The following is a 27,690-nucleotide window of genomic DNA, read 5'->3' as shown; positions in this document are numbered from 1 at the left end:
AAATCTGATTGTAAATGCTGTCTTTCAGGTTTAGCTGCAGTCTGAGGTGAGGGTCACCTAAACCGAAAGACTGCTCCACTTGGCTTTAGGGTTGGTCAGTTAAAGGTAGGGGCGTTCCTTTGTAATGGAATAAACACTACATGTAAATGGAGAACAGTCACAAAAAACACACCCCAGGCTGGGAAACGGGTATCGTTACAGATAACGCAGTTTCTGTGAAATCGAATGTTTTACAAGTGTTTGTTAATTTAACAATGTATACAGTTTAAATTACAATTTATAGGAAACTAAGCCATAAAGACAAGCGTACCTTCAATTAAACCAAAGCAGTAATTTTAAGTGATGAAGGTAGCTGAAACTCTTGTGTACGTGGCTTGGTGCAACTGACGATCTGGAATACAATACTTTGAGATTACTGTTTTTTATGTTTGACCGCATATTGTATTCTGGAGTGGCCTACATTTCGGGAGAGGCTCAGAAATGTATTCGTTCCACCGCCGCTGGAAACAAACTTTATTTACATGATTGAAATTACACTGTGAAACCAGCTTTGTGTTGTGGCGTATAACTAATTAAAACTTTGCTTTAAATGAGAAACTCGTTGAATGACATTGAAAGTGTTTGAGTACTAGTTATTGGGATGTATTTAAATACGGTTTGCAACCACTAAAAAAAAAAAAAAAAAAACTTAGAAAAGGGGCTGTTTAAAATGGCCCTCGACAAGCCAAAAAATATTACCGTCCATTAAGTACTGGGGCATTTATTGTTCATTTTACCCAGTCGGACCCTGTATATTCACACTTTTATAAGAAAATTAGCATACAGATCGATTCATGGAACTGGACATTTTTACTTCATTTGCATTTTAGTATGTTGGCCAATGGATGCGCTGTGGGGCGGGGCTAAATTTATCAGGTATAGCTAAACAAATTCACCTGGTTTGGATGATTATGTCATAGATTAGAGATTGAACCTGTTGCAGCGTTTATACACAAAGGAAAAGGATATTATTATTATTATTATTAGGGTTCGTTTGATTGTTTGTTGTGTGTCTTTGGACGTGCAACCTTTGGCGATTATTTTCAAAAACGACCACCCGTGTTTATAATGTGTTTTTAGTTTTGGTTTGGAAACGTTTTTTAAGGAGTTTTGGAAATCTATTGTCCGAAGATGACAGAGGCTTCTCAAGTCACGAATCACAGTTGTATTAATGGTAAGTTTTCACTTGAACCAATTTATTTTGTTTAATTAACATTTCAAATCAAAGTCGCTTTGAAAAGTACTGTGCATCGTAAATGTATATGTTTCGGTTAGATGCTATTGATGTTTGCACAGTCTGGATTTAAACTTTTATGATAGTTCAATTTTAATATTGTGGTCATTTGATATAAAAAAATGCTGGGCGAGGCTGTTTGCACAGAGAAGTATAGGGCAATATAGTGAAACAACATTGTTTTTCTGCGTCGGTCAAAAGCCCTAAAGAATACCGCGTTACCATACTGTACTTCTGGAAAGTACAAAACCATTTTATTTATTTATTCTTTTTTTTTTTTTTTCTATTTACAGCTACAGTTTGACATTCATTTAATAATACTGCACACAGTTGGCACACAGTACTCTGTTTCTTTAAATGTAAATTATTTGAAAGGTGTGTCGCTGAGAACATCGGCTTATCTGTATTGTTGCTAGTCTGGTTTTACTAGTTATAGCCTTGTTGTTTATTACCCAAGACAATTAATATGCTCGTTTTCTCTTAAGGTTGCGGTTAGAGCAATGTTGCACTTTTTTTGTCACCCGTGCCTCTAGTGCACGTTGTTATTTTTATATTTATATAAAAGTACTTGTATCCACTGATAGTGCACCATATAGTAGTCTGTTGTGTTCCACATATTGAGACATGGATTCTGTCAGACACCAGTAAAGAGGCTGTCTTGAAATTGCCATGTGGAACTGGGCCTGTTAATGCTGCATTGAGGAATGGTTGTTAGGAGGACCGAGTTAACAACTCACTGAAAGGTGTTAAAGTACCGTTATTATATAAGACTATTGTTCTTTTGACATGGGAACCAAAAATATTCCCCTTTGTAGAATAGAGTACAGTGCTTTTATTTTATTTCCCAGCAGGTGCAAGTGCAAGTTGCTTAACCAGTACCACTGAGAAGCAGTTTTGTTCTACCCTAGACAAAGCAGCACCCATAGCATCTGGGACTTTAGATTGGGTTTTATGTACATTAGACTGCAGCCGCTAGTTAAAGGATGTATTTCTCAATTTACCTGTAGATTTTTTAAAAAGGCATAGGGGCTCCTGTATAACTTAATTTAGCAAACATGTAGGTGACCTTGCTTTCAGGTCAAGTAGAGTGCACTGAACTACAGTCTAATGTAGTAAACAGATAGCAGACAGACATGTTTTGCTGTGACCTGTAATGTGATTCAGGATATTGCAAATCCTATGTGTTTTTATATATATAATATACACGTCTGTATTACGGGGGTTTCACAGGTTTTCCAGAGCTGCGCATCAGGTCTAATTTCCTGACATAATATATGTAACTAATTAAATTTTAATCTGACCCAGGACATGTCAGTCAATTTTACAAGTGACCTCTGAAATACTGACAAGCCTTATCCAGACAGTATTATCACCACAGTATGTCTGGAGAGAAGTGGTATGACATTTTTAGGAATAAATCCACTGTCTGTGTCCACATACAATATCTAAGGAGATTGTCAGTGACACAGAGGCGTCTTCATATGTGTTGAGTTGGGGCTCCAGCAGGCTTTACAACTGCACAGCTGTATTTTTCCTATCGCCCAGTCTGACTGGATTAGTAAGCTTTCTTGCCAGGACACCTAAGATAATAGCCTGCTTTTTTTATATAACTTGCTTGCACTTGCCTGTAAGATCTCCCTGCAAAAACTGCTTGCTGATTTAATATACCAGTAAAACTTTGATCTGCGTCATTTGGCAAAAAAGGGAAATCGCTTTTCTATTTCCCTTACACTTCCTAAATTTGAGTTTGTCATGTGTATAATCCCTTAATGTTGCAAATGTTTTACGGGTGAAGTATTGAATGTATTGAGGATGTTGATATTGCAGTTACTCAAATACTATGCTAACATGTTTTGAGTAAAGGAGTTGCTTTTGAGATCATGTTGCCTGTCATAGATATGTAGATAGATATAGATTGCCATTACAGAAGTAAGATCCAAAGCCATCTAGTGACACTAGATGGGGCTGGCGCGTACTAATATTAAGACACTAGCCGATCCTACATGTCTATAGCAGGTAGTTGAACTGAAGAGCATTAGAGTGGTTAGCACTGCTAGAAGGTGGGACTGAATGGTTTTGAATGGCAATAGAACCCCACAACAGGAGTGGCATGTTAAATAGGTTTCAGAAATCTTCACTAACAATACACATGAAACCTTGAATCACTGATCAGGAATTGGCATAGTTAAACAATGTTAACATCACCTGATGGCATTGAACTTCCCTGTGTTGGTTTTGGCAAAGTTGCTGAATGAACAAATCTGCTCTGTTCTTCAGTATCTTCTAATGAGCCAGAGTTGTGTTTTTTTTTTTTTTTTTATCTGACTGACTTTTTTGTTTTTGTCTTTTTTTCTGTTACTTGGATCATTAGCAAAGAAAATATGCAATATACAATCAAACGCTTGACTGAGCAAAAAGGGTGACAACAAGTTGACTTTATCAGGAGTTCACAAATGACCTGGCAAATTAAGCTATAAACCACAGAACTGCTGACTTTATAGCAAATGTTTTGCTGTGGAAATATAATGTAATGTATTGCGTTGATTTTACTATAGTGTTAATTTATAACATGTATTTAGTCTGCTATGCTGTACTTGTGCACTGAAATAATTCAACATAATATCATATGGGAGGTACTGAAATTGAAGAAGGAATCTATGAAAAAGACCTAGGAGTTTATGTTGACTCAGAAATGTCTTCATCTAGACAATGTGGGGAAGCTATAAAAAAAGGCCAACAAGATGCTCTGATATATTGTGAAAAGCGTTAAATTTAAATCAAGGGAAGTAATGTTTAAACTGTATAATGCATTAGTAAGACTTCATCTTGAATATTGTGTTCAGTTCTGGTCACCTCGCTACAAAAAGGATATTGCTGCTCTAGAAAGAGTGCAACGAAGAGCAACCAGAATTCTTCCGGGTTTAAAAGGCATGTCAAATGCAGACTGGCTTAAATAATTGAATCTATTCAGTCTTGAACAAAGAAGACTACGAGGTGACCAGATTCAAGCATTCAAAATTCTAAAAGGTATTGACAATGTTGACCCAAGGGACTTTTTTTCGGACTTAAAAAAGAAACAAGGACCAGGGGTCACAAATGGAGATTAGACAAAGTGGCATTCAGAACAGAAAATAAGAGGCACTTTTTTCTTCTTTTTTTGATCAGATTCTAGGATCAATAACCTGCTAACAACCAAACGAGCAAGAATGGCCTCCTCTCGTTTGTAAACTTCCTTATATTCTTATAAGAAAGCTGTAAACATATACACGAGAGTTCTTTTGGTAGTGCTACTTTATGGTAGAACATTTACAGTATTGTGTATGGACCTGTACTGCAAGCACATTTTCTCATTAAATATGTTTCACTTCCACAAGTGATGCATGTTATTTATATTAACTGGAGTGAGGTAATCATTGAGGTGCTTTATCCTTAATGACTCATGTTATATTCTGGCATGGGCATTTCAATGTGGTTTTGATAAGCAGGTCGTAAGGTTACCAGGTATTAAGCAGGTTTGACTGTAGTTATAGTTTTGTCATGAGTATATTTTGCTTGCTGGCAATAGATTAATAGATTTAGTAGAAAGTTTAGCTTAATTGTTGGTGATTCAGACATACAAACTATAATAAAAATTAACTTTAAATGACCAATATTTTCACTGTTGTTGTGTGATTTCTTATAGGTGAAGTGTGTTTTGGTGGATAAATCATTGATTTCTTTTATTTTTTACTTTACTGAACACCTTCCAGAAAGCAGCAAACCGGTAAACAAGAGGACCTTTAAATAAGCCCTATTCTAAATGAACTGCAAACCCAGCGCACTGCTTGGTGAAATTATTACCACTGCTACTGTCTCTTGTCTCTGAATTATTTCATTAGATATTAAAGGATCAGAAAAAAACAATAACTTTAACATAAGATACGGATCCTAGTAAGAAGCGCTTATCTAAATGCTATGGAAAAACTGTTCCCTTTGTGTACATCTGAACATTTCTTTCAGGTGTGTATTTGTATAGTATTAGGTTTCAGCAGATCTATTTTCAAATGAGCTTTCCCATGGGATGTACTTGCACAGCAGCAGCAACGGCTTGTGTTCTTTCAAATTGTATTCACTTTTGTGAGCAGTACTTTAACTAAGGAGCTTCATAGATGTATATGGAATTATACGGTTTTTATTGTAAAAACAGACAAAGTGAATGCTAAACACAGTTTAAATCCAGTTGACGGCCTCATGCTGCACTGAAATTATTTATTGTTTACAAATCATCAATATATCTACCAAATGTAAAGGCATACTTTTTTTGTGGTATAGATTGGATTTGAGACAAATTATTAAATTATATATATGGCTTTTGTAGAAATACAGCATTTTTTTCTGCAGAAATCAATAATCTTAAAGCTTATACCAAGATGAGCTACTGAAGGTCCTTTTTTTAGGCAATGTCAATGTAGAGTAGTTTTCTCTTGAAGCAATAATTCTTTGAGGGCAGTTCTTATCAGCCTTGATCTCATTACTGATAGTTGTTTGTCGATTATGACTATCACCCCATAAATAAATCTCTATCTTTTTGAGGTGTTTATTGGCACACCGTTGCAAACTATGGATGGGTTATTGGACATATAAAAGTGTATGTCCTGAGTGAACAGAAAAACTTGGTTAATTCTCAAGAAAATAAATGTGCAACAGCATAGAAAACAAGGAAATCTATGTTCTCCAAGTTCAGACTGAAATAACTTCTACAATTACTTGATTGATGTTTTTCAACAGCTGCCAAATGTATACAAATAGCAAACATAACAATCAATTAGTCAATCAATCTTTATTTTATGTAGCGCCTTTCATAGTAGAAACCACCATCAAATTGCTTTACAAGATATAGTAACAAGAAAATCCATAATACTTTAAATACAGAGAATGCATAATACATGCTATACAGTAAAAAAAAAAAAAATACATTCAATACAGTGGAAAGTGCAGAATACATGGAATTAGTAGCAGCAACACAGCAGCTAATCGCAGATATCAGGCTTAAAGAGCATGGAAATCAAGAGAGAACAGGTGGGTCTTGAGAGTTTATTTAAAGCGAGTGACGGTGAGAGCATCGCGCACCATGAAACAAGACTAGAGTTATTTTATATGTGCGTGATTGTGTAAATGAAAATTAGCCATGTAGCGTGCTGGTGTGCTCTGGTAAAGGAGGCGAACACCTTCATTGTGATCTAATGTTTTTTTCTTTATTTCCAGGTTCCCTTGTTACTTTGTCTTGCCCGTCACGGCAAGTTGTGTGCAGAATTGTGAATGAGATTGATTTAACCATCTCTCTCAACAACTTGTCGTTGAACATGCCTGCTTCAGAGCAGAAGTGGCGGAGTTACGAGTTCTACATTGGCTTGACCATGGCCATCTTTTCCTCTTTTCTAATCGGAGGCAGTGTCATCCTGAAGAAGAGAGCTCTGCTCAGACTGGCTCAGACCGGAGGCACCCGAGCAGGTAAACCAACATGTTCATTCAGCCCGTCTGTAGTGTGCTCCTTCCTCTAGCAAACATTCAGCTTTGAACAATGTGTTAACGACAATCGCTCACTAACATGAATACAGAATTTTAGATGGTAAAGCCTGTGGTAGTCCGTTTGTGCTTGTCTGACTTCTTTCCTTCAGTATGTTTTTAAATCCGTATTTGCTTTATCCTTTTTCCACTTTGGTTTCTTCTGAAGATGTTTTCTGTGCCACTTTTAAAATTATTTGTGAGTTCTTGATCTTCTCAGATACTGCCTGGTCCCCATTCCGAGTCAGCCTACCAGCTTTGGGTGCAGATGTCTGTAATAATAAACTTTGGCATACCAAATCCATTTTAACAAAATGACAGGCCTGCATAGAAACGTTCTGCTGTTCTTTTTCATTGTTTGCTGCATTCTAAACATTTCTACTTTCTCCCCAAGGTGAGGGAGGTCATGGTTACCTGAAGGACTGGATGTGGTGGGCAGGTTTACTGACAAGTAGGTTCCAAATCTGAATAACCAGACTCAACCGAACTCGGTTGTTAACTGTGGTTCTCCATGGACACCATGTCAAATAAGCCCCCCCCCCCCTCCCCCTTTCTGTTTTCAAACAACCCCATATCAGGTGTAACTGTATCTACTATAATTCACACTTCAGGTTACTGTACTTCCTGATTTGGGGCTGTTTGTACAACAGCAAGGGAATGCAGTAGAGATTCATTTGTATAACCTGTAATCCACTGTATAGTATTCTATTAATAAGACTGTTTTTGGGGCACTATACTGTACTGGTAGTTAAGATCATCCACAGCCAGTCATAAAACAATGCTAATTTATAAAGCAATGCTAATTTCTTGGCTTGTCTTTTTGTTTTCCAGTGGGTGGTGGTGAAGTTTCGAATTTTGCAGCTTATATCTTTGCACCTGCAACAGTAGTGACTCCTCTAGGGGCTCTAAGTGTACTTATAGGGTATGTATTATCATTTTATATCCACTTTTGTTTGTAGTTGAGTACATTTCCTGGAGTGATATTGATTCCAGCTGGTTCAAAACTACACAAGGTTAATGGAATAAATGTTGTTAGCTACAACCAGAATAATCGGCATTATCCACTACAGACTGCATTGCTGTCATATCATCTGTGTGCAGCTCCTATGTATTTAAAGAGTGAACTGTTTGTTAGCTTTGAAGGTTTAGGGAATGTCTGTTTTATTTTGTACTTAACGACAGCATGATCATGTTTTAAATGCAGGTCTTTTTAGCAATGATTCTTTTTTTTTTTCCTCCCCTCGCAGTGCAATACTGTCTTCCTACTTCCTAAATGAGAAGCTTAACATGCTGGGGAAGGTGGGGTGTGTGTTGAGCATTCTGGGAAGCACAGTTATGGTGATTCATGCTCCAGAAGAGGAGGAAGTGAAAACTTTGGATGAAATGGCTCAAAAAATTCTGCAACCAGGTGGGTCATTTTCTAAAAGAGCAAGTAGTTGTGGCTTCTGTTGCTCCAGTATTTTCTGTTTTTTTTCTACCTGACTTAAACCTACATTGTCCTGTGTTAGCACTGGACAGACTTCATTCAAATCATGTGACAACATTGCCTGGAAACCGGCTAGCCCACATTCCAAGAATTCCTGCCCTCCAATATCACTCAACAGTCAAGTCAAAATACTACTGCCCACTGACATCACAGGTGTAGTGAAAAATATATTGGCTACATTTTTATACATGGAGTTTATACAGTGGAAAACTGTTCTGCTTCAGTTAAAAAAGAGAGGTAGTGCTGGGGCAACAGTTTCTACTATAATCCTCAACTGTGTACTGCAAAAGAATCGGAACAAATTAGTTATATCCTTGTGATAGGGCAATTGAAGGCTGTATGATGACTTTGCATGTATTGATAATGGCAGTTTTAATTTGCTGTCCATAACTAGAAGGGGGAGCTGCCTCTTACTAACAGATCTTTTTGTTTGTTTTCTACAGGATTCCTCTTTTTTGCCAGCCTCCTGTTAGTCGCAAGTTTGGTGCTGATATTTTATTTGTCCCCGCGCTATGGACATACCAACGTCTTGATCTACATTGCTATCTGCTCCTTGATTGGAGCGTTCTCTGTGTCATCTGTCAAAGGACTGGGCATCGCCATAAAGGGCCTGTTCGGGAGCAGGCCTGAGTGGAAACATCCTCTTTCCTACATCCTCATCGTCACGCTGGTAGCGTCTATCATCACTCAGGTCAACTACCTCAACAAGGCCTTGGATGTCTTTAACACTTCAGTGGTCTATCCCATCTACTATGTCTTTTTTACCACAGTGGTCCTTTCAACCTCTGTAATTCTCTTCAAAGAGTGGTATTCCATGTTCCCTGTTGACATCGTGGGAACGCTATGCGGTTTCCTGACTATTATCACAGGGGTGTTCATGTTGCATACATTTAAAGACATGAAGCTCAATATAGATACCCTTCCACAGGTTATTCAGCCAAAACAAGAGGAGCATCCTGTGGCTGAAATCGTGAGATTTGATGACAAGCAGATTCTTATCGACAGTATGGAGAACTCTGTGTTTTCTGAACAGAAGCCGAAACTGTTTGTGATCTGCAGTTAAATGATCGAATGTGTGTATGTACTGTATATATTTTAATATAGTGATGTATTTATTAAAGGTTGTTTTTTTTTTGTTTTTTTTTGCCCACGGTTATAGTGCTAGATGAAATGGCTTGTACTAATGCAGTATTGAACTAAAAAACTTTTTTTTTTTTTTTTAAGTTCAGGCACTGTTTTGGTACAATTCTACATACTGCTTGTGCCATTGATGGGGGTTAGGCCACCAAGCATCTTGATGTGCGAGAGGAGAAATATTTCACATCTCTGTAAAACCAGTACAGTAGACAATCTCAGTATTGCCAGGACTGTATTGTTTTAATCTTTCTAGGACCTTGGTGTTCCTTGTTCTGTAGAATATTCCTGACTTTTTTGGAGTTGTGTTGGGTATGCTGACAGTCCCACACAGATCATTTTCATGTTTGATAAAAAAAAAAAGAAGAAAAAAAAAAAAAAGCTTGTTTCCTGTTTTTTGACTGGGAGTAGCCATTGCTTGCGCATTCCAGTCAACCAGAGCACTTAAAATTCAATTCTGAATAATGACTTTCTTTTCGTCAAATGATGCAAGAGGATGGTCTTGGTGGCCAGTTAGGGCAGTGGGGTCTGTGTTATGTTTCTTGTCTTTTGATGTGTAACAGTAAAACAAGAATAAAAATCTATTTTGTTTGTGAACAAAAACGATGCCTACCCCTTCTTTTGAGCCAAGTATTACCAATGGCAGCGGACAACTTGCATGCAAAATAGATCATGTATGAGTTTTCACATGAAACCTAATCTAAAGATATGGTTAAGAGCGCCTATAGAAGCCTTAGTATTCAAATTCTGTAAGCAAATCTGGTAATTTACAAGGGATACAAATTTGAGAATTCTTTCTGATCGAACTGATTTTCTTTGTTTTTTTTTTTTTTTTTTCTTAATTCTCTTTAAGATCATTTTAAAAAGACTCTGTTCAGCCCATGGCTTGAATTTGAATGAAATCTGTCCCACAATTGATAATAATTTTACAGCAAGGTATGATTCCTTTTGATGTTTGTTTCCAATGTTAATCCACAGTTTAGCCTTCTGTGTACTCTATCGGGTTACAGTCTAGTTTGTTTACGTTACCATGAGATTTTTATTGTAGTCCTGCTACAGGAGGTTCTATTGAGTGTTACTTGACGGTTTAAAATGATTGTGTGTGGAAGTATATAATGTTCTTTGAGCTTCATAGTCTAGCAGAGGAAGCCAAACAGATTGTTAGATTGTTTACTTGTTTAATTTGATGTCCTCATAAAACAGGCAATTACAATTGCCTGTTATTAATGTGTATTTTAAATATATAAATAGTAATACAAAATAATAATAATAATAAAAAAAACAATGTGAAGCATGACACCATATCTATGTGCTTCTCTTTGTTTGCTTTGTGGGTACACAAAGAAATGCCCTTTGCCTTTTGTGGTATTCATCTGGCAGCTGGTTCTGGGTGAGCTCTGCATATCTTTGGGTATTGCACCATTAGGTTGAGGGTACAGGTCCTGCAATTTAAATGTGTAAATGTAATTCTCACTGTTGCTGGAGGAGACTAAACGATTTTGAAAAAAAAAAAAAAAATGCATTCAGTAATGTGCTCTAGTGTGACAAACTATTTAAATCGCAAACAACATAATCCAGACTGAAAAAGTACAATGATTTTTTTTTTTTTGTTTGCTTGTGAACTGTAATATTTTAATTTTCTTGACTGTATATACACAACCTAAGTTGCTGTATATTTATTTATTTATTAAGGTATTTTGACTACAGCTTTTTTTATAGCTTGCTTTAACATTCCAGAATGCTATGAATCGTCTGTGTAATAAAGATTCTTTTTGATCAACTGTGTTTTAAGATCTGTTTTTGACTGAATGTTTTTGTTCTACTCTTCCTATGTAAACTCACAGTATATAGTTCTACAGTTGCTAAAGAAATGGACTTGAATGTATTTTCATTTGGAATTAAAATAGGGTTAAAATATCCATAAAATGAGGCGTGCTTCTATAATGACCAAACATGCAAGCACATGTTAGCAAGGTGTTCCATGTAAACAGCTTCAATTGTAAGCATAACTCCCAAGTTTCATGTGTCAACACCTCCCACCTCACCCAAGGACAGTACATAACATTTTGGCACAGAGTAACAGGTACAATAAGCTCTTCCTGTATCTTTTAGAAATACCAATAGTTGAAGCAAACGTTAGAATGTTGTCTGTCTAGTTTTTCCTGTTTTAACTAACTGTATACTGTAGCGCCCTCTAGTGGAACTCTGAGTGTACCAACAAGCCTTGCTTTGCACATCTGATGTAACAAAATATAATAGAAACTGAACCCAGTTGTGAACTGGTCCACAGTAACTGCTCCTCTGTCATGAAATCAGTTCTTCACATTGCCTGAAACGACATTCCCACCTGAAGTGGGAATTGGAAATAATATTGACTGGTTTTCCAAACCAAGCAAGTATACAAAAAGGTACATATTTATAGCAATTGCAGGAATATAGGAGTGCATACAACAATTGTGACTCCTGACTTACAGTACACCAAAACGGACACAGGTCTATGAGAAGGTAATGAGATATTTACAGTGGAAGACCTGTAATACAACTTCAACAGGGTTCTATTTTCAGAAATGAACTTGTCTATTTTCACATTTATTGTTTCCATGTTTATTGAATCCTCTGTACGCCCACTTACAGATCAGTTTTGCTAGTTTAAAGGTAATATGTGCATCAATGTTTTAAAAGTTAGAGCCATTTAAAAAATAAATAAATAAAAAAAATAAAATTCAGTATACCGTTTAGCATTATAAGATGTGATCAACATTAAAAACATGATATTGTTTAAAGATGATACTCTCATTCACTTAGGAAATATGAACTTAAAATGAGTATTCAAGTACTGGAAATATTAAAAACCACACCTGCGCTGCAACATTTTAAGTGTCAATAGAAGATACTGCGTCAGTTGCATGTTGTTGCATAATTCAAATGTTGGTCTATTTAACAAAAGCACTGTGAATTATTTGGGCTGCTTAAGTATAGCTAGTAAATTACAAAACAACAAAGGTCAATATTATCTCAATAGTTTTTTGTTGATATTGACTCTCGGTTTTGGTTGTTGTCTGTGACACTATGAGAATATTGTGATGATGTAATTAAGAGACCCTGTGCTAGTTTAAGACTACATTTTTGTTAAGGTACATATAATTGTCTGTATGAAAGTCTGTCTACTTCAAGCTGTAGCTGTCCCTCAATACAGCTACACTACATTCTAATGTAGTGGCGTCTTCAGCCTCCTATTATATTTATAAGAAATTAGACTTGCTGTCAGTCCACTTTGCTTACATTCCCAATATGTATTTTTAAACCCAGACACTACAGCTTTAACTGTAATATTGTTATGATGTGTTTTGTCCCATATTTGTAGTTGTTTATCACTGTTTCCTAATTAATAACCGATTATTGTCATTCCCAGTGGAAATTATATACCAGCCCAGATGGAGCCCAAGCCATTTCCCTTAACATAAAGTGCACTAAATTTACACACAGATAACCGATACAAACGTCCCGTGTGCTATTTCTCCTTTTCTTGTATTCAATAAATATTTAAGCGAAACAAATAACTATTTTGATAGAAAAAAAATCTAATTTCCAGAGCAGAATCTGCTTGACACTAACATTCTGCCTGCAATTAAAAAAATAAATAATTAAAAACACGAAAAAATCTATTTTGTTGAGAATGTTTAACAAGGCTTACACGCGCCCTCCCATTGGTTTTAACGTTTACCTGTCTACTAAATCGACTACAATTGGTTAGATTAGACGTTTCCAGTCTCATCTGCTCTCCTATTGGTTGAATGGAGCAATTTTGAAGTCAAAGTTCCGGCTGCACAGTTTGAATTTTGTGTTGTCTGAAAGACTGGATGTGTTTCGTTAGAAGAAATAGGTGTTGTTCGTGTGGATTATAGTGCATATTATTTTTTCTGGAAGATTTAAAATTAGTTAAATATAAAGTCGAAGAGTTTTTAGCATGTCTTTTCCTAGGGCTGCACTAAAGAGATTTAACGAACACGTTAGTAAGTAAAAACAATCTGACATTCTTTGTGAAAGCTATGGGAAGTATAATAATAAAAATCGTGCCTATTACATAATATTGCTATATTTATAAGCAAATTTGTATTACTATTGAACTTTTTTTTTTGAGTAAGAGAATCAACGTGTTTTTTTTTTTTTTTTTTTTTTTAATGAGGAACGACACAATTTTATCAAAATGGTTAAAACTACAGGGAATTACTGGCAAACTATGATAAGTGGTGCAATTTTTAAATAGGCGATACCGCAGACTTTACTTATATGCATCATATGATTATCAGTTAGAATTAAGTCTAACGCTTGCAGTGGCGGTATGTCTGGTTGTAGTCATTGTCTCTACTTACGACTAAAGAATAATTTAAGTGCGAACTGCAGTACAAAGAAATTCTGGCTTAATACATTTTAAAGGCGAACGCAAATTCTTTCTGGTAGTGTGCTGTAGTCACTCGTGTAACGTGCAGTATCTTGTTTACGTGGTTTTGGTTTTACTCTATACACGCAGTTTGACTCTAATCGAAATTAGAGGATCGTCTGTGCTTTCTGTTTGTTGCTGAAATTTCCAGGTTTTTGTAAGTGAATAGTCAAAAGATGTACTGCACTGAAACTCACTCTGATTACAGGCTGTGCTCCACCACCTGGAAGCTATGACGTTAAAATTACAGACGCTGGATCAAAAGGCCCAGTGTCCTTTGAAAAGTCTGATCGGTTTAGAAAGAAGAAAGGTGAGTTGTTTCAATGAGGGATGTCAATCAACAGTGTAATTTCACATGTAGTCAAGGGGGTTGACACTGTTGGAATGATGGGGAACAACCGATTTCCTTGCGCCACAAATTAATCTGCTGAAGGTACGTTGGGAATTGTTTTACAAGTTGTTACCGTTTCCCTTAACTGTTCCGAGGCGTTCTCCAACCCTAGATGGCCTAACAGTATTGTATTTTTTTTCTTATCTACGATTAAAGCTACTTATTACCATTTATTTCTTTTTCTAGTTTCAGATGCTGATCTGGAAAACGAGATGCTGTCGACAGCAAGCATCCGCAGGACCCTGTCCAATGGTAACCTAGTAAGTAGTGGTTTATATATTATAATATATATATATATATTATATATATATAATATATATATAGTAGTATAGTGATGGTGGTAAACTTAAGTTTTAAAAATGATGGTATTCCTGTGGAAAAGTATAACCTGAACTTTTTATGCGATTTCATTATGTGAAAATTGTACTGTTTAGGTAACTCGGTCAAGCCAAAACGGAGAAAAGGATACAGTCATTTTTAAAGAGTTGAAACGTCAAAAAGCACTGGAGAAGGAGGTATGTCAATTTATGAATTGGTTTTTGTATAATGAAAAGCAAATGACCTATGTGAATCACTATCCTGACATTACAATATGCAGCCCTTTACATTACAAATGTTGTACGCTGTCCTTATTTTTCTGAAATGCTTTCAAGTAGCTGTTTTATTTTAACAAATGGGTCACATGTCACGATTTGAAGTTATATAAACACTTAACTGTTTAAAATGACTGTTTATAGGGCTGCCCAGTCACTGTTTAATGCACGTTACAGCTAACAGCCTGATGTGGAGGTCTCATTTCTATAGTAGTACTTGTGCATGTGATATCACAATCGTACACTTTGTCACCTGACTGTCTAACCTGCGTTTCCTTTGCAGATTCGTTTGCTGATTCAGCAGCGAGGAGATCAAGACAAGAAAATTCAGGCATCAGAAGAGGAATTAAGAAAGGTGGAGGCAAAGTTGGTGGTAGCTGTGCGAGAGAAAACTGGTCTTGCTGCCAGCATTGCTTCACTTGAGAGGCAACTTGGAGATTTGAAAAGAGCAAATGATCTTCTGAAAACCAAGGTAGAGTAGCTGTTGAAGCATATCTGGGTAAGAACTGAGGAATGATTTTAGGGACGCTTTACAGGGGGAAAATAATAAATAAATGAATAAATGCTTTGCTAAAACTGCATCTAATTTTATGGGAATATTAAAATAGGAAAAGGCCTTACCCTATCGATCTAACACAGTATTTCATAACTTTGAAATTAAAATACAAAACCTTAAGATTAAACCAGGGAGAATCCTCTACTGAGTTCTTGCCCATTTTATTAATTCATAGTTCTCTTTTTATCTTGTGTATAAATAAGTGTGATATTATTATTAATACTAAATCTGTTAACTGCACATTCCTAACTAAGCAGTTTTCCGAGGATGGCCCAAACAAGAAATTGAATGGGCTCTTATTGGAATTGTCGGAAGCAAAGAATAAGGTGGATGCAAAAGATAAGGTGAGAATTTGTGTATCCAAACAGGCCAGCTACTGTTGCAGAATATCAACAGATTATATTTCTGCAACATACAAGCTCTATAGTGTGCTGTGTGTCATTTCATTAAGTACTTGTCGTCTCAAGTGTTTTTAATGGGTGAATTTACCCTATTGGTTAATATTTTAAAGAATTAAGAAATGTCGTCTGACAGTGTACATATTAAATTCTAGGAGCTCAGCTATATGCAGATCACCTTTGAAGGACAACTCAAGATCCTGCAAGCTGATTTGGGCGCTTCCAAAGCTGAGCTGGCAGCAGTGCAGGACAGGAACAAGTCCCTGGGTAAGCTTTTAAAAATGAAGCATGGAATAAAGGAAACTGGTTCAGTTTTTTAATGCACTAAATTAAGCATCTCTGCATATTGTCTGAAATAAGAAGCAGCAATAAATGAGTCTTCACCCAAGCACTGAATCTTTTTTAAATGAAATGTAATGTTAGTGGGTGTTGATGGAGATGAAAGTATATCATTTTATGCTTTTAATGACAAATAGGCAGCTTTGTTTTATCTGCAAATAAGGAGTTAAAACTAGCCTGTTGTAGTCTTCCCCTATGTTTTCTCTTCGTATAAGGATTGTTATTGACAACAGACACAATCCTTACCTTAAACTTTGTTTTGTTTCTTTCAGAGGAGTTGCAGTGGCAGACCACATCACAAAATGAAGAACTTGAAAATGAAGTTGACGAATTGCAATGTAAGAATTTGAGTAGTTTCAGGTTTACGACTCACAGTATTAGATACCCCATAAACATAACCACGTATTTGCATATATAATTTGTGTTTCAGCCCTGATTCAGGAGTCGCGTGAAGAGTATAAAGTGTTGCAGGACCACCTGGATGCCGCTAATGTAAACTTTCAGGTATGTCTACAGATTTAAATCTTGCATTTACTGTTTATATGAAAGGTCTTGGATTATCCTGCCTGCTCCAAGGTGCTGATCAGGTTGTGGACCCACACCCAATACACGCTGCTTCTTAGTTTTGTTGAGTGAACAGAGGCGATTCATCAGTGAATGGGTTGAGGGGTGTGAACAGAGTACACGTAACTTGTTATACTATTGATCTGTGTACATAATTTAAAATGCGAATGACCCTCTGCACATGCAACAAATTGCAGTTTTGTAGTTGGGACATGTTATTGTTACTTGTATTACCAAAGTTTTTTTTTTTTACTTTAACTTATTTTATTATAAACCTTGTATTCCAGAACCTGCATTTGGAATTTATATCCAAGGAAAAGGAATACAAGACTCAAGTTAAACTGATGTCGGCTGAAGCAGAAGAAAAGCACAGGGTGCCCAACTTTTTGAAATTTAGTTGTCACCTGTAATTTGTTTGTGCTGACCTGCCTTGTTTTCTCAACATATCTGTATAATTGCATTTTAGGAACTGTCTGCAGCACAAGAACAATCTGAGAAGCAACTTGTTGAAGCTCGGAGCCATTTAAAGCTTTTGACTGATAAAGTGGAACATCTTCAGAAACGCCTGTAGGTGGTTCATTTGTTTTTAAAATGTTTTTGGGAAACATGGATATTGTAGCTTTGAAATGGCTCAATTTGACTTTGTAGTCATAATTGTAGATGAGTATTCAGATCTGTAATCTGGACATTGTTGCTAGATTGGACTTAATTTTAATTTTTTCTGTAGGCAATCCACAAATGTGATGTGAGTTTGCTGTTGTACCAAGTAATACTATTATACACTTGATATACTAAGGGCTGGTTGTATTGCCAAAAGATACCCAGGTCAAAAGCACAGATGTATTTTTAAAGATTAGTGTCTGTATGTAATTGTTCCATTTTAGATCTACAGCAGAACAAGACAAAGAGAAGTTGGTGCTGGCACAAACTGAAAGTGAAAAAAAGCTGTCTGACTGCTTGACAGAACTAAGGTAAACCATTCAATTTTCATCACCATTCACATACCAAGTCCACAAACCCTGAATGAACTGTTGGAAAACAGGACCTTATTGTATTATTAGTTTGGCTGTGTATTACCAAATAAACAATGAAGGTAGTAATGAGCCATTACAGATAATACTTCCTGAGTGGAAGCAGATATTCAGAGGACACATTTAATGATATGCAACCATGGGTCAAAATCTATTAAGATGTTGTCTTGAGTTGCGTGGGCAACAGTATAATTGACATACATTTGTAGGAACAATTCAGTAATTGTTATGTTAATATCTGGACTGATTAGTTCTCTTACCAACAATATTTAAATTGACGTGTTCTAAAGATCGAGGATTTACTATGAACACACATTCACGCGCAGACACAAGGAATGGTTAATCAATAGTAGTATTTAAGTATACAAATAATAAACCGTTATCTGTGAAAAGTTAAAAAGTAAATCTTAGTCTCCAAGCACAAAACACAATTAAAAAACCTCTCACTGCACTCATGCTTGACTAGCAGGCAATTGAATTAGGACACCGCCTGTCTCCTAACACATCAGCAGTAAGGAAGAAGGCTGTTACATAGCTAGTCACTCACACACACACACTCCCACATACAAGCACAGAGCACCTTTGAGACAATATATCATATAAGTTTATTAATGATATATTGATTATGTATATGGCGAGTTTACTTTTAAAGAAATTCTTCCCATAACAGTGAGATAGCTTACTTTTAGTGAAACTTGATGAAGTAACTACAAGTTATTTCACATGCAGAGTGTGCAAGCTAAATAATTAACAGTTCAATTCTATGTGAATGTGTTACAATGAATTTTTAGTTCCATGAAAGGAAAATGCAACTGGAATTACTCAGTGGTTCCTTGAAGCTTAGACTTTTGGTCCGCTGGTTTGGAAACTCAATCTGTTGAAGTGTCCAGCACAAAACTTTCCTTTCTGCAACAAAGTCTTCAATCCCACTTTGGACCAAACTCTGCAACAAAAATTTAAATTCTCGATATAATCAACAAACAGTTGCAACAAAGTCTTCAGTCCTTGGTATAGGATCCACAACAGCGCCTGTCTGCTCTGTCCTCTTTGTTGAATCTTTGAGCTATGCAGGTAGCAGGGCACAGTTTCTTTTGGATACTGTGGTTTTAGGTGTACAGCAGACCCGGACTGGTTTGTCTGATAAGTCGCTGTAAGTTTTACGGCAGTCTTCTTGCCGGGCCTCAGTCTCGTTGCTTGTTGTCGTTGACTCGCTTGCAGCTTACTTTTTCGTCTTGGGTCGATATCAGGTCCCGTCTTGATTTCGTTTTTGGGAAGAGTCCCGGAGTTGCAGCTTTGCGTAGCAGAGTGACAGTACCTTGTTCAGCATTCAATGTGGAGCGCAAAATGTTCAATTCTGCTTTTGTCTTTTTTACTCGGCTGATTAGCTACTTTCATGAGGTCGTTTGTCTATCTTGCCTCTTTAAACTCCCAGTCTTTTGATGTTTTAATGTCCTTTTCCACTGGGACATTGCTAATTTGTCTTCCTTGCTTCAAAACGATTGTTGTTGCACATGTGAATTATCTATACATAATTCAACTGTCCTCTCAGCCTAATCCAGTTCAGGTGCCAGTCCTCTAATAAGTAAGTCACCTAGTTCAATACATCTGCAAACTAGAGGCCCATTTGTCAAGACACACAGTTTCATTAATGAATCCAGTTACATTTCTAATACACGTTCATGTTTATCATATTCAGAGAATATGTCCTACACTTTTCTTTATTTGTGCTCCACAGCCAATTGCATGAACAGATGAAGAGGTGTAAACAAGATCTGAGTGAGTCGGAAGGCAGACTGGGGGAGAAAGAAAAGGAAATCTTAATACTGAAGGAGCACCTTAAGACAAAGGAGGAGGAATTGAGCAAACAGATCAGATACTTGGATGACAAATACCAGCAGCTTGAAAAAGAGAAAGGTAAGGTGGCGTTCATGGCATAAGCCATATCGTTGTGTGATGTCTTAACTAATTCATACACAGTCAGACTAAATTGTAGTTATGCGTTGCTAGTGCCTACTTACCACTGATATCTTGTTTTGAAGAGAAACTAGCAAACAATTTGATTGCATCCCAGAGCAGTTGGGTTATTCTGGGTTTTTTATTTTGCTCTTGTTCAAAATGGAGACCTATGTCTTATTTTCTTAGTTCGTCCTTATGTACACTACATACCTTCTAGCATCAGCTCTTCCTAACTGCAGTTGGATAAAACCCAAATGCTATTGTAGGTAAGATGGAAGAAGAAAGCAAAAAGAGAGAAGCAGATTTAACTTCAGAATTGAACTCCCTGAAGGAAAATATAAATGAGAAGGATAAAGGACACCAAAAGCTTCAAGAAGCACACACAGAACTCAGTGAAGTCATTAACAGGGAGAAGGTAAGGGTACAAATTCTTGTTCCGAATGTTCTGTCTTACTATGCTTAGAAGCATATAAATTAAATCGACTTTTTTTTTTTTACTTATGCTTTGCAAGACACTTCAAACAGAAGAAATGTATGGTGGCAAATCTCTTGTTTTAAAACAAAGCCCTGTGTGTTGAGATTTAATATAACATTGAACAATATTTGTGCTAACGCTGTGTGCAATGTTCCCAGGAGCTGTTAGTGAAGCTGCAGGAGGAGACGCTGAATGAGCGCCTCCAGCTAGAGGGAGAGCTGGAGGAGGCACTGGAAGAGCTTGACCAGCTTGAGATGAAGGAGTTGCAGGCAGTGGAAATGATTTGCCACCTGGAGGAAGAGAATAAGCAAAGAGACCAAGAGATCCTTCAACTGCAAGCCCAATTAAATGGGTAATGCATGTTTCACTTCTGAAAAGTGCTGCAATGATTAACTTTATTGGCTTAATTGCAAGCAACTAAGTGTATATTCCTCCATAAAGCACTGTTAGACTAAATAATTCAGTGCATCTGATGTATTTCTAGGAAGTATGTCAACTTTATTTAGTACTTTGTTGGGGTATTTTTAGAAATGTGTAGTGTGCATAGAACCAGTATAATTTATTTTCTACATAGTAGTGGGTTGGTGAAAAGGAAAGTGCACAGATTATCTGACATGCTTATCCAAATCCTGTTTTTTGTTTTTTAGAAATTGTATATTATTGATGTGTCAAATGGCTAAACTCTTAATACACTGCAATCTTTTTTTTTTTTTTTTTTTTTTTTTTTTTAGAAAGAATGAAGAGTTGGAGAGGATGAACAAGATTCTCAGCACAGATGTTACTAAACTGAAAGAAGAGCACAGCAGTTCATTAAGGAAGATTGGAGAGATGGCAACAGAGTTTGAAAGGTAAACATGCCTTTGATTCAGTAAACTGATGTTCACCAGTGCATTCACAAATTTGTTCCTGATTTTTCTTCTCTGTTTGAAATTGAAAAGAAGAAATCTTGAAATTGAAGTCAAATAGACTTTAGCGAAGCTCTGTATTCAAAATTAAGTGTACTGATTACACTTGCCTCAAATGACCCTATCTTTGCTAAGTATTGGCTGCGTGAATTGCTTATCCTTTACGATAAACTGCATCAGCTATGTTTCAAAACTTTTGGATCTGGGTGTGTGGTGGTGGAGTGGAATACAGTGATTGTATTCTGTACTGCTTCTGTCCGACATTTTTTTTTTTAATGCTTTTCGTTCAGCTCGTGAGATTTTAACCCTCATAAAATGTTATATATATATTTTTTTTTTCCTAGCAACAGAGTGTCGATGGCTGAAGAAATTAAATGCCTTACAACTAAAAATGCAGCTCTTCAAGAGGAGATTGTCCAGGTCAGACAACAGTTTGTTGAAGAGCAAAAACAACTTGCAGAAACACAGCAGTCCAAAGAAAAAGCAAAGGAGGAATATGCCAGGTACTGGATTCATTAGAAATGTTTTGTCGTCCCCCCCACACGCACACTTTCCATTCAAGCCGTCAGGGCTGTCCTGGGTAAACTAAAATATGCTTTATAGACCATCGGCTTGTGGGTTTATTTTATGAAGTGTGGTGCGTTAGTTTAATCTTGCTCTTTAGTATAAAGTGGTTTTCTATATCCACATATTGAATGCAATTTTAATAGTTGTCACTGACACTTGTATAGGACTACCTGTGTAACAACTGACTCACAATTTTTATGGCTTTCAGTGACGGCTCTATATTACTTAACATAACTAACTGAGTTGTCACTTTATTTATTTAAAGTAGCGAACTGTTTTTTTCTGTAGGATGTTGTTGGATGCCCAGACAAAACTTGCCCAGAAAGAATCTGAGTTAAGAAAAACGGAAGAATCTTACACTGTGGAATTAACCAAACTTCAGGACAGGATAGAAAGTAAAGAGTACCAGGAGCAGCTGAAAAAGACTGAATGTCAAAAGTATGTGATCGGCAGAGTATATATTTTATGGCATACATCTACAGTTACGACAAGAAGTCTTATCAATGTATTTTTTATACTTGATAGACCTTTTGTTAGTTTGTCTACATTTATTACAAGTAGTGTTTAGTGCATTTATGACCGAAAGCTGCATGAACGATTTAAGTAGTTGTACTAATGTTTAGAAAGGTGTTTAATGCTCCAATATGACCACACATTAGCTTGACAAAGTGAACATGGTTGTTATATGAATATGGTTGTTAGGTTAGTAAGTCATACAGAATACCAGCACAGCCCTGAGTGTAGAATTATGGGTGATCAACCTGTACTGTTCTGTACACACAGTGCCTATAGGAAGTTTGTGTTACAACCTGGAATCTTGATGCATTTAAATGGGATATTTTTCCTTTGATTTACACAACCTACTCAACACTTTCAATGTGTGAAAAAATGGGGGGGGTGAAAAAACAAATCAATTAAAAAATAAAAACCTGAAAAGTCTTAATTTAGCTAAGTAATCACCCCCTTTGCTATGACACTCCTAAATAAGCTAAGGTGCAACCTTGTGGGGGGGTGGGGGTAACAACACAATAAAAACATTTCAAAGGCATTGAATATTCCTTGGAGCACAGTCAAGTTGATTATTAAGAAGTGGAAGGTATACAGCACCACACAGAAACTGCTCAGAGTAGGCCGTCCTCCCAAACTGAGCAGCCAGGTAAGAAGGGCATTGGTCAGAGAAGCCACCAAGAGGCCAATGACAACTCTGAAAGACCTACAGCATTCCACGGCTGAGATGGGAGAAACTGTCCATGTGTCAACAATAGCTGAGGTCCTGTATGGAAAAGTGGCAAGAAAGAAGCAATTTCTGAAGAAATCCTGCTTGGAATTTGCAAAAAAGCACGTGGGAGACTAAAAAGATGTGGCAAAAGATTCTGTGGTTCAATTAAACAAAAATTGAACTATTTGGCCTGTGCAAAGCATTGTCTGGCGCAGGCCCAACACAGCACATCACCCAGGTAACACCATCCCTACTGTGGTGCATGGTGGTGGCAGCATCGTGCTATGGGGATGCTTTTTATCGGCAGGGGCGAAATACTTCTACCAAGTATTGACTCGGGGTTGAATGCTTATCTGACCAAGACATTTCATTTTTTTTTTTTTTTTTCTCTCATTAAGGTTTCACAATAAAAATTCTCTTGCCTCTTCAAAGTGTTGAGGTATGTTGTGTAAATCAAAGGGAAAAAAAAATCCCATTTAAATGCATTATGGTTTCAGGTTGTAACACAAGAACGTACCAGGGGGTAAATACTTGCTATAGGCACTGTATACTGTAAATACATGGCAGAAACTCAAGGCTGTGAGTGTGTGCTTTCCAGCAAACACGTTGTGGATGAAGATGAACTCTTGGAACTAAAAACTGAAGTAGAGAAATGGAGAACACTGTATGAAGAATTATATAGAAAGGTCAAGCCTTTTCAGGTGAGTCAATAACTCTAACATTTCCCTTTTGAGCAAACTACAGAATCCTATAACTATATTCTTTTTCTAATCAGTCACGGTAGTAAACCTTATTCAGGGATGGCACAATGCTGGTTAATTTGGTTCTTCCATGTTTTGCAACAGATTGTGTAAATCTGTTAAAAGGATTTGCTGATTTAAATAAATTGAAGGGTGCTAATGTGCAATTTCTGTATTTTTGTTTTAGCAACAACTCGATGCATATGAGGCAGAGAAAAATGCCCTTTTGAATGAAAACGGAGCTGCTCAGATGGAACTGAATAATCTTAGCGATGCTTATGCTAAACTGCTGGGCCATCAGAACCATAAACAGAAAATCAAACATGTTGTGAAACTGAAAGAACAAAACTACATTCTGAAACGGGTATGGGGCTTTATGTAATGGCTCATTTAAAGTATGTGATTATTACAGGGCTAGAAGTTAACTTGAAGGTAGTGAGGATTTGCTACCTGCTGGAAAGTAGGAAGCAAAATTGTCTTAAGTAGTGGTTTATTCGATTAACTTTTTTATATATTTAAAAAAAAGTGTGCCACATTGTCATTGAATCTTGCATTTACAAATTATAAAGTTACGACCATAACCAAGCTGTTTTGACAATGAAAGCTAATTCCAGCATGATACCGCTACATTTAAAAGATTCATGTAACGTGTTATACTAACAGGTTTGTTCATAAAAATGTATGCTCGCACCCTGCCTTTTTCCTTCATTTTTAAATGTACAATTTTGAACTAAACAGTAATAACCGAATAAGATTGACCCAAACAGTGACATTAGTTTTCCTAAGTTATAGTTTGACGGTGCAAAATATATAATATGAACATTTTGGTGTTAAAGCACACATTTCACTAGTTAAACAGGAGAAGTACGCAAGGTAGTGATAGTGGTAATCTATGATAAAAAGAAAATGGATACATTAGTGGACCTCAAGATTGTCATTCATACTGATAAAACAAGGATTATAGATAGCTTATTTGCTGTTTTTTTTTCTTTTCGTAGTCAGAATTTTGAAGTAATATCTGTCTGTGTTCATTTTTAGCGTGAGTAAAGTCAGGGTTAACGTTATAACAAAACCTGAGCTGCTGTTTTCCATGACAGGTTAAATTAGCATTTTACAGACCCTGAATAAACCTAATGTCCTGTTAGGTCATTGCCAGTTATCTAATCTTATAAAGTTGTAATGTTTAACAGTTGTTTAACTTTACTTTTGGTCTATAAAATAAACTTCATACCTTTTTTGAAGTTGTATCCACGTTGTTCTGGTACTGTAGGTGTTTGTACTCCACTGTCCAATAAGATTTGCATTGAAATGGAATTTTGCAAATGAGCTTGTGAACACTTTAACCTTTATTGGACCAACTTGGGTGTCTAATGGAAATGTAGAATTCAATACTGAAAATTGTACGAACACGACCGAATCTAAAATGTTTGTGTAAATTTATTAATCCATCTTAAAATATTGCAACACTGGAAGCTTACCAGTACATTTAGTCCATGAGGTTTTTAGTGTTGGTTTTCCTGTTTTGTCTCCTGTACATAGGAAGTTGCAAAACTGCAGGGTCAGTTATCCAAGAATTTAAAGGAACATCCGGTCCAGCCTGGTAGAAGGTTTGATCCATCTAAAGCATTTAAGCATGGCGGCAAGGAGAATGCTCGGCCGGAAAGCCCTCTTGGAAGGTAAACTTTCTTAAACTCCTATATTCTATTGTAGCACAAGTACCTTTAAATTAGAAGTGTTTGTTTCTCCCACTACCGCAAATGTCTGCAACTCGAGTGATTTTTTTATTTCCTTGCTGTCTGTCTTCTAGGAAACCTCAGATGACTCTCCAGTAAGTTGTACCTGCTTGATGAAGCATAAATGAAGCTATCTTGTTTTGAACAATCTTCAATGTTTTTACTACTTCACCCAAGGGAAGCAAGAAATGAAGATATTTAGAATAAACTATAATGGGGGTTCTAGCTTGTATAAGGTTTATAACTGGGATTGATTAGGTTTTTTTTTTTTTTCTGACTTGTTGGGGTTTGCTAAACTTAGCCTTCTCTAAAATGCTTTTGTTTGGCTGTAAAACTTAACTGGTAAGAGAACTGTTACACTTTAGTTTGTACTACTTTTATAAACATGACTGCCTATTTACTTATATTTTAGATTAGAAGTCCTGAATATGTAATATCAAATAAATTGTATTTATCAAGTTTGTACACAGCCTCATTTATTGTTAGTCTGTTCAGGAATAATGTCAATATACCCTTGTAATATGGCTGTAGTAGTGGCGATATGGCTTTTTGGATTTAGGCCATGTTAATGATGGAAACCTACATGGTATGGTATCTTCATATTTGGTCCACAGCTCTGTTCTATATTCTCAAATTTTTATAGTGGCATAATTTGTTATAGCCTCTGCTGACAATTTCACATTCACTCTGTATTTAATAACTTACCTCTGAGCTACTATGGCTGCCATACTTACATTTATGTTGCTTCTTTGTTGGAAATGATCCACATCCACACACTTTTTAAAGTTCATTTTATTGATTTAAAATTATTCAGTCTAAATAAAGATGTTTGGAACATACATTTTGTTCAATTATATTTCTTAATGCATCTAAATTGCATTGGACTGATTTTTATTTCTTTTAAATTTGCTTTTTAGTTTTAGTCAATGGTATAGCTTCATTTGTAAAATTATGATTTTGCATGTACTATAGAAGAGTTGTGCTAAAATTAAGGGGTATGTGGATACATGTTTTCTGATATTGTTTTGTATGTACACTAAGATGAGATTGAATTGTACTGTTGTCTGTATGTTTTGGGGTTATGAGTCGCCTCACAACATACCATCTAGGGGTCACATGGAATGTGTGTTCTGCTGGATAATAGTGCTGTCTGTCTTTATAACTGACAGATTAGCTGATGTTTTAATGCAAGTGTTCAGATTGAAATGTTTGATCTGACCAGTAGCCGATTTATTAAGTTGCAGTTTCATTATTTGGGTGTAAAGGGGCCACCTGCGATGTTGGTAACCTCTGCACTACAATATTCAAAAATTAAACTTGGTTTAATTATTTCATTTTCTGAATGCTTTGAGGCACTGGGTATAATGATATTTAGGATATTTAAACCTGTTTGGTGGATAAAGTAAAGCAGTGAGACACATGACGCCACACTACTTGGCCTTTGCCCAATCAACAACGCTTCCTGCTGCATCCGCTTTTTAAATCCTTGGAGATCATACCAGCCGTGAGAGCAGATCAGGTCCTATAGCTCAATAAGAGTTAGTCAAAAATCTAGACACTTTGTCGAATCGTCTGCTTACTGTCAACATAACACATGAGCTTTATTGTCGGTTTAAATATCACATCAAAACATAATTTAGAGCAGTTTTTGATTTGCTAATTCATGTGCAACAGAACAGACACTCCCTACTTCCTTTAGGACCGCAAAGCCTGCCCTGCAAAATATCTCAAACTTAACCTTTGTCTTGTGGGGGTGAGAAGACACCGTACAGTCACTTTTTTATGATCCCTGGTGTATACGTACAGTGTCGTTACAAAAGAAAATTGTGAGGCGGGTTTCCTAAAATAACTTTTCATAGAAAATGCCAGAATTTCTCCAGGAATTAAGCCAGGTAGGATATGACTATTGGTGTGTGTGAAAAGAAATAAAAAAAAAATATGATATCCTGTGTGTAAAACGGTGAAGAAAAGGTCAAGTCAGGAATGGAGGCGGTGAGACAGGGTGCACATACTGCCGGCCGGTTGTCATTACTGATTTTAAATCTTACATAAACAAATACATGCTGGATAAAGTGTTTTTATACATTTGTTGAAACAAAAAAAAAAGTAGCATGCATTATCTACTGACGAGACAAAGTGAATATATATATATATATATATATATATATATATATAAATTATCTTATATATATATATATATATATATATAAAATGGGTGAATAAAGTAGCTAAATACATATCGTGGTCAAGCGGTTCTTTTTGTGTGGTGCGTATTTTTCTATCCACAGTGTTAATATATCGCTTATTCGTTTATAACGAGTCATCGAACCAGGTTTTTATTTATT

The 27,690-nt window shown here is 36.3% G+C and overlaps 3 protein-coding genes across 5 annotated transcripts in view; all 3 read left to right on the top strand.

Annotated features, from left to right (window-relative positions):
* The first annotated feature begins 191 nt into the window (after positions 1 to 191).
* On the top strand, positions 192 to 10,937 carry LOC121296857 (magnesium transporter NIPA2-like). Its single transcript, XM_041222724.1, has 6 exons — positions 192 to 1,213; positions 6,518 to 6,763; positions 7,212 to 7,268; positions 7,649 to 7,739; positions 8,065 to 8,225; positions 8,747 to 10,937. The coding sequence occupies exons 1-6, from the start codon at positions 1,171 to 1,173 to the stop codon at positions 9,364 to 9,366; spliced, it is 1,218 nt and encodes a 405-aa protein (XP_041078658.1). The 5' UTR covers positions 192 to 1,170; the 3' UTR covers positions 9,367 to 10,937.
* Positions 10,938 to 13,266: 2,329 nt separating this feature from the next.
* Positions 13,267 to 26,138, top strand: LOC121296887 (hyaluronan-mediated motility receptor-like). Of its 3 annotated transcripts, none has more exons than XM_041222785.1 (22): positions 13,267 to 13,450; positions 14,087 to 14,188; positions 14,456 to 14,529; positions 14,704 to 14,784; positions 15,146 to 15,334; positions 15,676 to 15,762; positions 15,972 to 16,083; positions 16,428 to 16,493; positions 16,586 to 16,659; positions 17,007 to 17,093; positions 17,186 to 17,286; positions 17,604 to 17,690; positions 19,486 to 19,664; positions 19,973 to 20,121; positions 20,340 to 20,533; positions 20,913 to 21,029; positions 21,437 to 21,589; positions 21,942 to 22,091; positions 23,471 to 23,573; positions 23,800 to 23,976; positions 25,152 to 25,288; positions 25,420 to 26,138. In XM_041222785.1, the coding sequence occupies exons 1-22, from the start codon at positions 13,405 to 13,407 to the stop codon at positions 25,442 to 25,444; spliced, it is 2,490 nt and encodes an 829-aa protein (XP_041078719.1). In that variant the 5' UTR covers positions 13,267 to 13,404; the 3' UTR covers positions 25,445 to 26,138. The 3 variants fall into 3 exon arrangements, with proteins under 3 accessions (XP_041078719.1, XP_041078718.1, XP_041078720.1); XM_041222784.1 differs by having other exon boundaries at positions 13,268 to 13,450; positions 21,431 to 21,589; XM_041222786.1 differs by lacking the exons at positions 13,267 to 13,450; positions 14,087 to 14,188 and adding an exon at positions 14,196 to 14,311 and having other exon boundaries at positions 21,431 to 21,589.
* Positions 26,139 to 26,900: 762 nt separating this feature from the next.
* The window catches only part of LOC121297419 (methionine adenosyltransferase 2 subunit beta-like), a 9,786-nt gene continuing 8,996 nt past the window's right edge, over positions 26,901 to 27,690 (top strand). Inside the window, exon 1 of the mRNA XM_041223739.1 lies at positions 26,901 to 27,237. Coding sequence (XP_041079673.1) covers positions 27,208 to 27,237 — 30 coding nt within the window. The 5' untranslated portion in view covers positions 26,901 to 27,207. The remainder of the gene's footprint in view (positions 27,238 to 27,690) is intronic.

Source organism: Polyodon spathula, chromosome 22 (assembly GCF_017654505.1).
Source record: "Polyodon spathula isolate WHYD16114869_AA chromosome 22, ASM1765450v1, whole genome shotgun sequence".
NCBI classification, from domain to species: domain Eukaryota; kingdom Metazoa; phylum Chordata; class Actinopteri; order Acipenseriformes; family Polyodontidae; genus Polyodon; species Polyodon spathula.
The sequence above is the reverse complement of the archived record's forward strand: the minus strand, read 5'-3'. Positions and strand labels throughout refer to the sequence as shown.